Raw genomic sequence first — 15,638 nt, 5'->3', positions numbered from 1 at the left:
ATGATGATATGGATATACTTATTTGTGTATGGATATATGTGCATATGTAGTTATGATACAACATTTGTGTAAAGACAAAGGTTTTTCTTGAGTATGCAAGTTATATGTGTATGTCTTATGAGTCTCGAGTAAAGTTGAAACATACATGGATTTCTCTTATTTCTTTTGAAATATAAAAGTTAAAGAGAAATCATAATGATGATTGACAGAGACATAACACTACAAGTGATCACTTTATTGAGTGTTATTTCAGTCACACTCTTAGATGATTGATTTATATTGATTTGTTTATTAGTAATTATGATTATGAACAATCTTATATCAATTAAATGACATAAGTAATGTTCTGGTTCACTATTAGTTATCATATTAACCGAATTAATTATTATAGTATAATTTATCTTTGTATTATTTCGTTTTCTTTAAATAGTGGCCACTTTGAAGTTGAAATATTGGTTACCTGGGAGTCAAAAAAATTGCTTTTCCTTTTCTTGAAATAAATTTTTAAAAATAGCTAATGTTCTTACATCATTTAATATAAGGACTCCCAATTTAGGGGGGTGTCTTAAATGAAGAAAGAAAGCGTGAATTATATATAAGCTCTCTTTCTCAAATTTCCAAAACCCTAATTTGCAATACCTTCTCACAAACCACAAAGAGGGTGTTTGAGAAAGAGAAAACTTTTGATAGCCAAAAAAGAGAGCTTTCAATAAGTGAATAAAGGAAGGAAAAGGAGAAAGAATTTAAGCTATTAAGAACAAAGAAAAAGTCGACTCTAAACTTAACTTTCACAGAAACCAGGAAAGTAAAAGCATTCTTTCTAACTCTTAGATGGATTCTAGATTAAATTAATGATTTCATGTTTGGATTATAGATGTTTAAGGCTGTATGAATGATTTACATGTTTAAATTTTTAAGAATTCTTAGAGATTGATTCCAAATTTAATATATATTGAGATAGTTATTTTGTTGAATGATCTTAGATAATAAGATTGATAATGTGATGGTTATGTATGGAAAACAATTAAGAATTTGTCCAAGAATTGCTAGAAATTGAATTCCATGATAACATGTATAGTCAAGCGTGTATATGGGTTGATTAGTGAAAATTATTAAGGGTGTATGCCTATATTTTCTTTCTTGAAATTTGATTTTACCAGTGGATGAACATGCGATGAAGCATCCACGACCATCTATGGGGTTAGAGGAACTTTTTGACAACATGTATACTTAGACGCCAAACTAGTCATGCATGATTGATAATTTGATTAAATAGTAGAGTATTTAGGTTAAAGAAGAATGAATAGTGTTTGGAAGACGAATGTCTACATGCATGCCTATACGTCCCCCTGATATGCATGTGTGTATGCCTATAAGAATAGGGCGTGACCATACTTGTCGAATAAAGAAGATGTACATCTATGGACATAAACGTGTCATACCTTACATGAATGACATTAGAGATATATGCATTGAGCAAGCCTTGGGAGTGATAATACATCCATGAAACATCTCATGAGCCTATACATAGAAGAAAAAGTACAACCATGACTTATTTGTTCATATGCTCTACATCTAAGAGATATTAGTAAATTTTGATTATGATTTAAGGCTCATAGAGGTGTCTAGATGTGTCTGAGGGTGTAACATCCCCCCTCCCCCCAAAAGTGTTATCTTTTAGAGGAAAAATGTTACAAATTAATAGCTGAAGTGATTATTTTTAAAAAAATTTTAAAATGGCTCATCGCTAAAAACGTTATGAAATTATTTTGAGAAAACTGAAAATTTAGAGGCAAACAAAAAATGTATATATCATATATAAAAACTCATCGGAAAGAATCTAAAAATATAAAGTAATCATATACAACTATACAACCATCTTAATAAGGTCAAAAGTCAACAATAACATACGATTATATGTATATAACAAAAACCAGAGATAACCTGCTCCAGTCTGGATCTATCTTCATTGACCTGACCTTACCTCACAGTTACCTTGATCACTTGTACATGTAATTATGAAAGAAAAGGAAATGAGAGATAAAAACACTCAGTAAGGGAAAAGAATTAAGTAAACTATCTCTTTTTTTGTTCAAAATCACTCTTAAGACTTAATCTCACGTCATATCCTCCTTAAAGAATTGAGAGGATAATCTAGCTCATTCTTTACTATTTGGGTCACATTTTGTCCCATCTAGCGTCCATCTAATACTTTTTGAAAGTTGACTATAGGGATTTGACTCTTTTCTAAGCTCGAGCACTATACTTTTCTCTCACTACACCATTTGTGAATTTGAATTGTGTTTTACTATGAGCATGCTCTACTGTAAGCTAACCTTACTGTAGGTCTATTTTCTACTACAAAAGTGTCTTATTGTGGACGTGCCCTATAACGGGTGGTATAGCATAAAATGCCCCTTCATAGTTTGTAGCATGCATGCATACGTGCATTATCTAAAACTATCCATAACCCACCAGACAATATTCTCGAGATGACCCCTAAATCCTAAGCCCTAAATTCCTTTTCTTGTTTTTCTTTCTTTTCTTTTTCTCTCCTTTCTTTCCTTTCCTTTCTCTTTTTTCTTGCTTTTCTTTTTCTCCTCCTTTTCTTTCATTCTTTCTTTCCAAAAACTGTAAATTATTGTTCATGGGACGGTTCATTCAGTAGGATAGTCTTTTTGTTCATATAATTTAATAGTCCAAACAGTCTCTAATTCATATAAGTTATATATCATTAAAAAGAGGATTCAAATAGCTTTCCAACAAGCTATAACAACACTTATGATTCATCAGATAAGGCAGTCAAAACATGGGATGAAATCAGGGACAAAAAACTGTATTTACTGTTTCTTTAGTAAGGTAGTCTTTTTGTTTATGCAATTTAATAGTCCAAACGGTCTTTAACTCATACAAGCTATATATGATTGAAAAGAGGATTCAAAAAGCTTTCTAACAAGCTATAATAATACTCATGATTCATCAGATAAGGTAGTCAAAACATAGGATGAAATTAATGGCAAAAAACTATATTTACTATTTATTTGGTAAGGTAGACTTTTTGTTCATGCAATTTAATAGTACAAATAGTTTCTAATTCATACAAGCTATATATATTGAAAACAAGATTCAAAGATCTTTCCAACAAGCTATAATAGCACTCATGATTCATCATATTAGCTCTCAAGTAAGAGGTTGAGTTTAGTATAGAATGACATGTATTTTATTAATTAAATTAATGATGATTACAAAAATTACATTGATGATGATTAGCTCTAGGGCATTACCCTAACAAACTTATCATAAGGACGTTATGTCCAAATTAGGTGGTCATTTTTAAAACGTTTATAGTTTTGATATTACCTTAACTTAAATCACATTTAATAATGATAAAACTATTATAGTGTTGAATGACCCCATTGAATGTTGGTGATAGATCTTATCTATCAAAGCTATTTGTTTATGGTTTGGTGTAACACATGAGGGCATGTTGTGGATGTATCCACTGGACAAACTCGCTAAGAGGATTCCATATAAATGGTTGTTCCAATATCTATAGAATAATTTCTCCTAGTGAACAAAAGTACATGTGATCCTTAGACTTTAGATCACCAAACCATCTTATACAAGGATTAGTATGGTTTGACACTAACCCAATGTAATTCTTATAAAAGGTTACTAGAAAAATGATGATTAGCCATAGTAAGATAGCTATGAAGGCTATGGTAGATCAATGAGGATTTGTCACTTTCGAGTATGAAAACTGATATCTCATAAAAACCCTCTAATGGATGATAACGACTATATAAATCTTTTGCCATAATAGTATTGAGTTGGCGTTCAATTCAAAATCTTATGGTCATTGATAGAAGTTAGTCTATGTGTATCAAGGGTTTCATAAAGGAGACATTTAATCTATACCTCAACCTTAAAGAGATATTCAAGTTGAATTCAACCTAAAAACTAAGTTAAGCATTTTGATTCTTGAGAGATTTTTGGTCTTAATGTATAATGTTTTTGCACCTAGGGAATTAAGTATACTAATCTTAAGGTTTTTTTATATGTTGGAAATTATGAAAGTTAAGGTTTATCTAATTGGATAAGGGTAAAGTCAAATAGCTTTCTTTTGGCCATTGTACTATTATGTGTGGATCATGCACAGATGTGCATGGTCCTTGGAAAAGTATAATCCCTTACCCTTATCTACCTTAAAATCCAAATATAACATGGATTGAATGAGATATTGATAAGGCTATGTACGGGGGTGCTTCAACCATACACAATAATACATAGTGTCTATATATACATAATTTCACAATTCTTTTTCAATATATACACTGATGTACTTCATACACAAACACCTTACAACTATGCATCGAGTTTTAGTAAACCTTGGTGTGTGTTTCTTGCCTTCTTCCATTTGTATTCAATGTGTATAACAAGTGCAATCCTACCCTTGGATCAAAAACATTCATTGACACCCTCTAGTGACTGTGAAAGACAATAGAACCTCCAAATACAAATATAGATCTTGAAACACTCTATGGATGTTTATACATGTTTGTTAATCAATAAGTCTATGAATGACATCTTAGGGAGGTTTTACAATGTTGTTTGAATTTTGAAAAAAATTAAATTCCAATTTGGTGGTTGTAGAAGGTCGTATAACCTAACAATATATTGAGTGGTTCTAGATGTCTTTGATACATTGAGGGGTAACTTGAGTCATATTCAACTAAATACGTTCAAGATCATGTGTTTTGGCAAGTTCCTTGACATTTGGCCCCACCTGATTTTCTATAAAATTGTGTCCTAATGCTTTTCAAAAGGAGGTTCAACATTCAAATTGTATAATAAGATGTGGTTTAGAGTAGGTAAAAGGTTGCTTAGGTTTACCCAACACAGTTTACATTAGTTATGGGTTGAGATTTGGAGAACCATTGATATTGACAAAACTTGTTAATGGCAATACGTTAAGAGATATATTTTGGACATCCAACTATAAACCAAAAAAGAAAATAAGAGATTTAGTTGCTATATTTAAGGATATAAACTTCAAAGGATAGCACAATTCCTTAAGATGTTGTCAAGTTAGCCTTAATTATCATATTAGAGACATTTGTGTTAAGTAGAAAATTTTGAAAAAAATTAAGATAAATTATTTGAAGTGGGTTGATGGCTTAGAGTCCTTTAACTCATACCCATGGGCAAAACTTGCATAGGAATCACACCACAAGTCCTTTATTAGGGCATGTAGGAGACATTACACGAGTTTGACTGTTGTTATAGAAAGTTAGTTATGTATGTTCTAATAGCTAGGGTTTCCTCTTGCATTTTAGGTATGTATGCCCTATCAGGTATGTATACCCTATTATTATGGTGTTTTATCATAATATAGTTGTATATAATCCTTGTATACATAACTAAATGGTTGTTTTCATGTAATTTTGTACAAGATATAGTTATCCTAGTGTTTATCAAGTGCAACACTATGTGCTATTAAATATAAAGACAAAAATCATTACTTACATCCTCAAAGAAGTCCAAGAGAAAGCTTACAAATGAAGAAGTTCTCACGAGAGTTATCCAAACCAAATGCATAAGTTTCATTAGGCTTACAATAATCATATGCCATGTGATTTTGTAAACTTCATTTATTTTGAATCCATTTTTTCATGAATTATATGGGTCATCTTTCACATTCCTTATATCAACTAACATCGAGGAAGTTGATGAATTAATCAATGAGATAATTTGCTACATGGTTGTATACTATGAAGGAACCATTATTTTTCATGAAGTGGATGTCACAATAGAATCGCTTGGCAATGATAATTCTATAGATGAAGTTCACTTTGAATTAGAGAACAAAGAGTTACCTATGAGTTGCATGTAGTTATAGATCAAGGATCAAAGTGTAGATGAAAATGTTGAAACACCTGTAAAACAACTTATGTCTAAGTTATAATTAATTTTGTATTTATGATCTCATTAAAATTTTGACGTCAAAAAGAGGTAAAACACAATATTGTATAAAGTTTAAATAGGGGATTCAATGTAGGTTATAATTCTATGATAGGTTGTGACATGTTGGTGTCTTTTCATATTTCAATGAAGTGCTACATTATCTATTATCTCTTTCTCAAGAAATGAAACGGTTTCTCATAAAGATTAGATTTGTATGCATGAAACATTGATGAGTAATTTTCTAATCACAGACTAATATTAATTGTATTTTATATTTAATAAAAACGGGAATTATTATAGTTCAACGAAATGTTGGGTATAATATAATCATTAAAGTAAACCTAATACACTTTTTAATTAGCAGATTGGGCTGATGGTAAATTGGGTTTTTAACCAAATTCTAAATAGATGAAACCAGTATTGACAATCACAGGGAAAGTTCATGGAGATATAGAATAGTCAGGATTAATCGTCCATCTACGTGTACAAGCTCCAAAGTTAATCATGAAATTTTACATCCACATTTTCAAAATTAATTCGACAAACAAAACTACAATAATAGATGCACGTATTCTCAACAATTTATTCGGAAAGCAAAACTACAATAATACATGCGCATATTCTCAACCATTTATTCGGAAAGCAAAACTACAACAATACACCCACAAACAGGGTACAAGTCTCATAGAGCAAGCACATTTCTGCATGTTGCCTTATTTCACTCATTTCCCATTTGCAAAAGAGTAATTCTATATATACAAATAAACTATACAAACTTAACTATATAAATTAAGGTAGATAACATTTGATTGTATGATTTTTAAATAAGAGAAAAGATAAATAATCACGTCACCTATTCATAAACTGCCACCTTCATTTATACATAGATAATTTTGTATAATTAGTTTGTATATATAATTTTATTCCATGCAAAATTCGGTTTATTCCAGCCCAAACCTCTTCCTCAATTCTGCAACAAACCCCAGCACTTTCTTCTGATCGGGGAGCGACTTGGAAACACTTTCCTTCTGCATACATCTCTTAGCCCAGGCAGTGAATTTGGGGCAATCTGCCTCTACGCTGAACTGGGCATATGTCTCGTATGCGTGAAGCCAACAGTAAACAGGGATCAACGATATGTCGACGTACCCCAAGGTTTCACCTCCGAAGTAAGGCTTGTCTCCCAGCTGCTCTTCCAGGGTCTTTATTATTTCAATGAATTCCTTCTTTGCCTCTTCCTGTGCTTCACCTGTTGTGCTCCAGGTCTTCCTCCCAGCATCGAATAACTGCAAATTTCTTCACTGGGTTACCGTCTTTGCCATGAATCAGGCAAGATTTTAACACAGCAAAAATAAAAAATATCAATTTTATAGTAACAATTAACTAACCTTCTTGTCAATGAAGTCAACCCAAAACCTAACTTGAGCTCGCTCGTAAGGATCAGAGGGGAGCAAAGGAGCTTTATCCTTCCACACCTCATCAATGTACTGAACAATGATGGAAGATTCAGAGACTGGTTTGCCATTGTGAATAAGAACTGGGATCTTCTTATGAATGGGGTTCATTTGCAAAAGCAAAGGGCTCTTGTTCTTCAAATCCTCCTCTTTGTATTCATACTTCACCTCTTTCTCCGCCAATGCGATTCTCACCCTCATGCCAAACGTGCTCGGCCAGAAATCCAACAGAATCACCTCATCCGCCATCGTTCTGTACACAACTAAAATAAGTAAAAGATTTTGAGTAATGCTGTTGTTGGCGAAAAGTGAAGAATTTGCAGGTCTATTTATAGAAAACTTTCTGGTTCCGTGTCAATTTTGGTCATCTCTTTGTATTTGAAAAAATGAATAAATATATAAAAGACAGATTAAATTATTTCCCAAGAAAAAGCATCTAGGCTCTTCCAAGATAAGGTCATTGCTTTGATCATACTTGCATTTCCTTCACTTAAAATTTTGTTCGCTTTTAATATAGTAATATTTTCCTCAAGGAAAATATACAACTACGTATTCTATGTAAATTCAGAATATAATTATGTTATTTGATTAGAAAAATTATATTGAATAGCATTGTTTAGAAAAACTGAATTGAGAATTGTTAATTTTTTTTAAATTTTCAACAATATCTTGTCAAGATATTGTTTATTCTGAACGTATAATATATCATAGTTTTACTTTTAACTTTACAATTAAAAACGTGTCTCGACAATTTAAACAACTTACAGACTATTAAACTAATTTTGACTACTTTGATTTTGAATAAATAATTATTTTGTATGTTTTTGTATATTGATTATATATAAATTTACATCAAATATATATGTATAAAACACAATCATATATTTGATTTATAATTGATGATTTTCTAATCTATCGCATCACAATAGGAAGAAATCGTTGGATAATAGGCAATAATAAATGTTGGGAATATTCACACAACCAATCTCCATCCTCAACATATCGAAAATATTCACATAAACAATATTGATCATCAACACTCTCCCTGAATTTGGCGCATAAATATTACTCATGGCTAACTTGTCTAAAAATCTCGAGAATAATCGACTTAAAACTGATTTGGTAAAAATATTAGTCAATTGATCTTCAGACCTAATCTAAGGTAGTTCCAAGATTTTCTTATCAAGTTTCTCCTTAATGAAGGATCTATCCACTTTTGCATGCTTAGAACAATAATGTTATGAGCAATGCCACATGCAAATTTATTATCACAACCGAATTGGATACCTAGACAAATAACCTAAATCTTGCAATAAGAGTCATAGCCATAACGCTTCACATAGTTCGAGTGCCATACCATTGAACTCTGCTTCAACACTAGATTGGGCAAAGACATGTTGTTTCTTGCCTCTTCAAGTAATTAAATTACCACCTACAAAGGTAAAATAACCTAAAGTGGATCATCTATCATTAATTGATCTTGCCCTAATCAACATCTATATATACCTTAATGTTTTGAAAATTCGTATTATTTGTGAATAAAATTTCTTTTACAAGAGCAGACTTCAGATATCTTAAAATGAATATGACTGTGTTCATATAGCTCACCAAGATTATGCATATACTGACTATCAACACTCAGTGAATAAGCTAAATATGGTCATGTATGTGATACATACATCAATGTCCCCACAAGTCTTTGGTATCTCTCTTTATTAACAGTAACTTGAGTAGGTTTAATGTTCAACTTCAAACCTTCTTCTATTGGTGTATTAATCAGTTGACATCTTGACATGTTTGTTTCTTCCAAGAGATCTAAGGTATACTTTCTTTAGGATAAATACATTTTTTTATTTGATCAATAAACTTTAATGCCAAGAAAATACCTTAAAAAGCCTAGATCTTTCATTTTGAATTCTTTAGATAAGTATCTTTATAAAGTATTTCTGTCTTTTGGATCATCCCTTGTCACCACCATGTTGCCCGTATATATAATGAGTACAATGATCTTACCATTTCATTTCTTTAGAACTAGAGAATGATTCGCGTTTCTTTGATTGTAACCAAAGTCTATCATTGACCATGTGAACCTTCAAAACCAAATTCTAAGAGACTGTTTCAACTCATACAATAATTTCTTTAATCTACATACCTTTTTACTGCTTTTTTTGGATACCATGCATCCTGGTAGGAGGTCCATGTATACTTCCTCAAATAATTATCCATGTATAAAAGCAATCTTTCCATTGAAATGTTGTAATGGTCAATCTAAGTTTGCATCCAATAATAACAATACTCAATTGGTGTTAATTTTTGCAATAGTTGTGAATGTCTCTATAGAGTCTATCCCATAAGTTTGGTTATACCCTTTTGCCACCGACCTTGCTTTGAAACGTTCAATCATACCATTTGCTTTGTACTTTATAGTATAAATCCGTTGACACCTTACTAGTTTCTTCCAAGTGGACAATCAACCAGTTCATATGTTTAATTTTTCTGTGAGGATCTCATCTCTTCATTCATTGTTGTTTTCCACCTGGGATTAGCTAATGCTTTCTACACACTGTTAGAAATAACTGTAGTAAATAATTGATTTACAAATTACTTATATGATTTCGATAAATAATGATATGACAAAAAATTAATTATAAGATACTTTCTTTACTAGGAAAATCAGTTTCAGATGTGGGTTTAGAAATACCTTTATTATGACGTTGTGGTAATTGTCTTCTATATGGCTTAGGTAGTGGATCAATGACATTCTTAATTAGTGATTGGTTTGGTGTATTTACAAGTCATTTTTACTCCAAGGACTCAACAACTGTTAGTGGTGCATTTATCTCTTATGAATGATTATTGCCTATTTGGTTATATGAAGTTATACCATTGTCATCCATGACACTCATATCTTGCTCATTCAATGTACTTATATCTTGCTCAAAGATGTGATGACTTTCATAATATAGAGTATAAATGTCCCTATGATGCTCCCTTGAAGGTTAGGTTTAAACAAAAAATACATCGAATCTTCATGACTTGTTAAATCCATCATGATAAACATTCATTCAGTTGGAGGATGATAACACCAATAACCTTTCTATTACATAGTATAGCCAAGAAAAACACATCATAATGCTCTATGAGCTAATTTATTTTGTTGATTTTTTTTTAAGGTAAACAAATGCAACACATCGAAAATACAAGGAGGTAAATTGCAGCATATAGGGCAATTGGGGTTTAACTGAAGGTCTAGATTGGTGTGCAAAAGTCAAAAGAGCTAGTAGGTACATGATTAATTAAGTATACAACAAAAGTAAGTGATTCTTCATAATATGATAAAGGCATATGAGCTTCAATCAATGATGGTCGAACAACATCTAACAAATGTCGATTCTTTTTGCTCAGTCACTTCATTTTGTTGAGGTGTATTAGAACAAGTGGTTTGATGAATTGTCTCATGTGTCTTAAAGTATTGTTTAAAATAAAAAGTTTGATATTCTCCATCATTATCATTGTAGATAACCTATATCTTTGCATTGCACTGATCTATAACCATTTTATGAAACTTCTTAAACAACCAATTCATTGCTTTTTTTTTTTTTTTGTCATTAAACATAGCAATATCATCCTAGTACAATCATTAATAAAAATAACAAACCATTTAGATCCTCCTAATGTTGGAACTTTTGAAGGACTCCAAACATTAGAATAGATAACCATAAATAGGTATAGACTTTTATTCAAACTTAAAGAAAAAGAAGTACGATAAGTTTTTGCAAGTTCACATATATTACAACTAAAAAGAGAAAATCATATTAAAAAAGTACTTGAAAATTATTTCTTTAAATAGCCAAATAATTTCTTTAATCATATCTCATATTTCGTTTTCTTCCTCTCAATAAACATTACAATTAATGTTGGTTGAAGTTCACTTGAATCTTTTGACTTTAAATCCAAGTAATACAACTTCCCTCGTTTAACAACATAACCAATTATTTGTCTTCTCTAGATATCCTTAATAAGACAAAAATTAGGCAAAAAATAACAACACAAGATAAGACATATATTAGTTGGGAAATTGACATAAGGTTATAATTTAAAGATGGTACAATTAAAATGGATTCTAAATTTAGAGTATTAATGAGGGTTAAGGATCCCTTTCTAATAATTAGGGTTGTGTTATTATGAGTAGTGGAAATAATTTCAAAGAAGGTAGTTTAAGATGTGAGATATGTCAAGAATAAAATGTCATATAATTTGTAGCACCAAAATCAATTATCCATGTACTATTAGAAACAAGTGTAGACATATTTAAAACATACCATACCTCAATTATTTGTAATTTTGACTACCAATTTCAATGTCTTTAGATTCAAACTTAAATTGTAATTCTTGTTTGATACTTTTTGATGACTCAACGGTATTACCAAACCCTTATACCAACTTTGATTTTGAAGAAATAAGCATTTTCTATGTTTTGTATATTGATTATTAATGAATTTACTTCTAATATATAGGTACAAAACACAATCATAGATTTGATTTACAATTAATGATTTCCTAATCCATCTCACCACAATAGGAAGAAATCGTGGGATAATAGGCAAGAATAAATATTCGGAATGTTCACACAGTCAATCTCAATCCTCAACATATCAGGAATATTCACACAATCAATCTTGATCTCTAACATAACTTAGCATCCCTAAGCAATATGGGATGCATATACATACTCAAAATCTTTCTTTGGCTCTACTGATATGGGGTTTGTTTAGGGTGTCACATTTTTTTTTCTTAGTGTATGTCACTTCTTTGTCTTTTTGTCCAAAACACTAATTATTCTTGTCCTCCCATTACATTTGCTTAAATTATTTCTGTCTTGAGACATTATGACTCATATTTTTAGGTTTTTATACATAAGATACATATTTACCATATTTCAAAATCTAAGGTTTTTGAGGTTTGATTTAAATAGTAACTATGTTGTTTCTACTTTTTGACATAAATTTATAGTTTTTTGTTTGAAACACATGGTTTCATTGAGAAAACGTAGGTTTCATAGAGAATTTCTATGTTATAGAAAAAGTTGTTTGAAATTGCAATTAATGTCATTTTCAATTTTTTTTTTTATATCAAATGTTGTCAAGATTGACAATTATTATCATTTTCAGCCAATTTTTGATATAAAATAGTTGATTGTAAGAGACAATAACTAGTAATTTCAAACAAATTTTTTATATCTAAAGTCATTTGAAATAAGATATAGTATAGTTTTGGACAAATTTTTTAACATAAAAAAGTTGTTAAAAATGTCAATAACTATTTATAAAAATCTTGTAGAAAAGGTTGTTAACACTTCTTTTTTATTTTGTTAATCATGTTATTAGATATCATTCCTCGAAGCAAGTAATTTCCCTAAAGTGTTTTTTGGACAAAAGTATTTGTTTCATGTATAAAATGCATGTTTCTCTGAGAAAGTCTTCAAAATATAGTTGTTTTCATTGTTGTCGGTGTTGTCATTTGCTTCAATAAGTAATTTGCTTGATTATTTTTGTTTGTTTATTTGGTGTATCTTGAAAATATTGTTTGAATTGGCAGTTAAAAGGTTTTTAACACTAAGATTAACTATCATTTAAAACCGCTTTTTGAACAAAACCTTCTCCAAACTTGTAAAGGCTTATTTAATTTTTAAAAAACCATGTTGAATGATGTCTAGACTCCCTATTAATTCAAATATTTATAGTGTTGTGTTGTTGTTCGTCAATATTTATGGTTTCTATCTCTTACGATGTTTTGTATATAATGGATAAAGTGAAAATGAGTTAGATGATTTATATTATATGTTAGGATAACGTCTTAGAGCCAATCATCACTGTGGTAATTATTAATTTAATCTTATTTATAATTCTTAATTTATGGAAATTCTTTATCTTATATTTTGAAACCAATCAGATAAATGTTTTTAGGGTAGTTGAATCATGACGAAGGGTTCAGTGCATGTCAACTAGGTATAAAGTTTTACAACTTTCATTAGCAACGAAATAGGTGTTTTAAAATTGTTAAAGCAAACATATGACCATAAAACCCACCCCTAAGATCTCACTCATATATCATTAATTCACAACAAATTATAAATAACCATAAGGTGTTTAGAATCTTATACCTACATTTAGCAATTCCTTCGTCTATCATAGTCTTTGGAAGGTGTCAAAGTTGCTCTCGATCTAAATGTAGGACCGCACCTCGATATCCACATGAAATAAAAATTGAGAGGAGGTCATAATCACACACAATGGTCTACTAGAATACTATGTAATCGTAGGGGAGTATTTTGTACGAGTGTGTGAATAGTGTTAGCAAATTGTGACAAATTGTGAAATTTGTATATGTATTTATAAATGTCAAGTACAATCATACATTGATAATATGCAGTTGTATATTGTCTTATCCAATCTTGATAATTTATGATTTATTTGGATTTTGGCATAGATAAGGATAACAAATAATGCTTATTCAACATTCATTTATGCCCGTGCATAAAACTTGCAAGGTCATACATGGGCCAAAAGAAATCCAAATAGGTTTTTCTTTTTCTTTTTTTTATAAGCCCAAACCATCAAAATTTCATACATAAATAAATACTCCAAAACTATTACACTTTGGTCCTTAGGTTCAATAAATTGCACGTCGAGCCCAAAATGTTTAGGTAGGTACCTTAATTGTAATTTTATATTAACTATATATAGAGGATTTATTATTATTCAATACATATGTCAATTAATTATATAATTGTACGAATAATGTCCTTAAAATGATAGAACTATGACAAAGGGATCAAATGACTAATCATGGAAACTCTATGAACACATTAAATGGTCATTCTAGAATTGTTCATAATCTTGATATTACAATGAACAAGGGCACATGTAATAATGATGAGATTATCATAGTATTGAACTACTCCACTAAAAGGTGGTAATAGTTCTATTGTGTTGAAATTGTTTATAGATAGTTTAATACAACACATAAGTACATGTTGTAAACGTGTTTACCAACTAACCTGACAAAGAATATCCATATGGATGATTATTTTAGTATCTACTGAATAAATCTTCTAAACATTAGAGGTGCATATGATCATTTACCTTGAGATTGTCAGACCATCTCATATAAGAATCAGTATGGCTTGATGTCATTCAATGTGTCGTCGTAACAAAGGTAACCATAAAGGTAGTTATTAGCCATATCGTGAGATGCATGAGAATACTGAAAAATATTTATGACCACCTAAATTTATGACTGTAGTAGGATTAGGTTGTAGCCTAATTCGTATTGATCATTATTGTGTATGAGTTCATATTGAGAAGCCATTGAGATAGAAACACTTTTATGTCTTAGCCTTGAGAAATATTGATTAACAAAATGATTGAATTACACGTAACTATGATATTGTAAAATCTAAAGAGATTTTTGTTGACACTTTATCAAATGGCTAGTCATGATGTCTTACTAAAGGCTATTTTTGGTCTATGTTTGGATTTGATCTGAATCTAGATATTAACGATTCGATGGAAAGCTTATAGGTCACACACACAAAGGAGTTGATTTCAACTCAGAGGCAAAGATTTTTTTTGTTAATAATCCTGGTGTTTAGGGACAAGAGAGACCACAAATAGACTAGGCTTGTCTAATTGAGTTAAAGGTCTAGTTTGACCACACCTTGGCCAAGTGCATAACTATACACCTTACTAGCTGATCATGCATCTTGGTGAAATGAATGTTGGTCGTTCCACATAAGTAGAACCAATCATGCATGGTGTTTTTGAAGAAAGCCAACCATGCCTCATTAATGGTACTGGTTATGTTATACATCCTAAAACTATATATAAAGGGGTGCATTCATGAAACAGAAGAGTGAATTTTGTTTTTATAAAACCTAGTTATCATCGAGTTTCTCTCTTTCTCCTAAGAACACAAATTCCAATTAAGAGCCTTAGTAGCCTTTTTTATTAGGATAGTCTCCTTTCATGTTTGTGTTCCGTATGGATACCAAGGTACCGCCTCTTAAAGGTTGGATAGCATTTTGTCTTTAAGTCACCTGAAGATTGAAAGAGTCATCAACGCAAGTATAATCCTAAAACAATTTATAACTGTTTTGCATGTTCATTAAATTTACGTTCAAAATAGGTATCCTAGTTTAAGTTTATAGGATTCTTTATT

General features: G+C 30.6%; 1 protein-coding gene across 1 annotated transcript; it reads right to left on the bottom strand.

Moving 5' to 3' along the window:
• Positions 1-6,525: 6,525 nt before the first annotated feature.
• On the bottom strand, positions 6,526-7,729 carry LOC123201802 (probable glutathione S-transferase). The gene is made up of 2 exons (XM_044617355.1): positions 7,353-7,729; positions 6,526-7,250 (listed from the first exon to the last, which is right to left on the bottom strand). The coding sequence occupies exons 1-2, from the start codon at positions 7,665-7,667 to the stop codon at positions 6,906-6,908; spliced, it is 660 nt and encodes a 219-aa protein (XP_044473290.1). The 5' UTR covers positions 7,668-7,729; the 3' UTR covers positions 6,526-6,905.
• Positions 7,730-15,638: the final 7,909 nt, after the last annotated feature.

The sequence above is a fragment of the Mangifera indica genome, chromosome 18 (genome assembly GCF_011075055.1).
Source record: "Mangifera indica cultivar Alphonso chromosome 18, CATAS_Mindica_2.1, whole genome shotgun sequence".
NCBI classification, from domain to species: domain Eukaryota; kingdom Viridiplantae; phylum Streptophyta; class Magnoliopsida; order Sapindales; family Anacardiaceae; genus Mangifera; species Mangifera indica.
This window is presented reverse-complemented; position numbering and strand designations above follow the sequence as displayed.

Coding starts and splice junctions, on each gene's coding strand:
- LOC123201802 (XM_044617355.1), bottom strand. CDS start 7,667: ATGGCGGATGAGGTGATTCTGTTGGATTTCTGGCCGAGCACGTTTGGC. Junction 7,251..7,352: donor TTGACTTCATTGACAAGAAG/GTTAGTTAATTG, acceptor AGAAATTTGCAG/TTATTCGATGCTGGGAGGAA.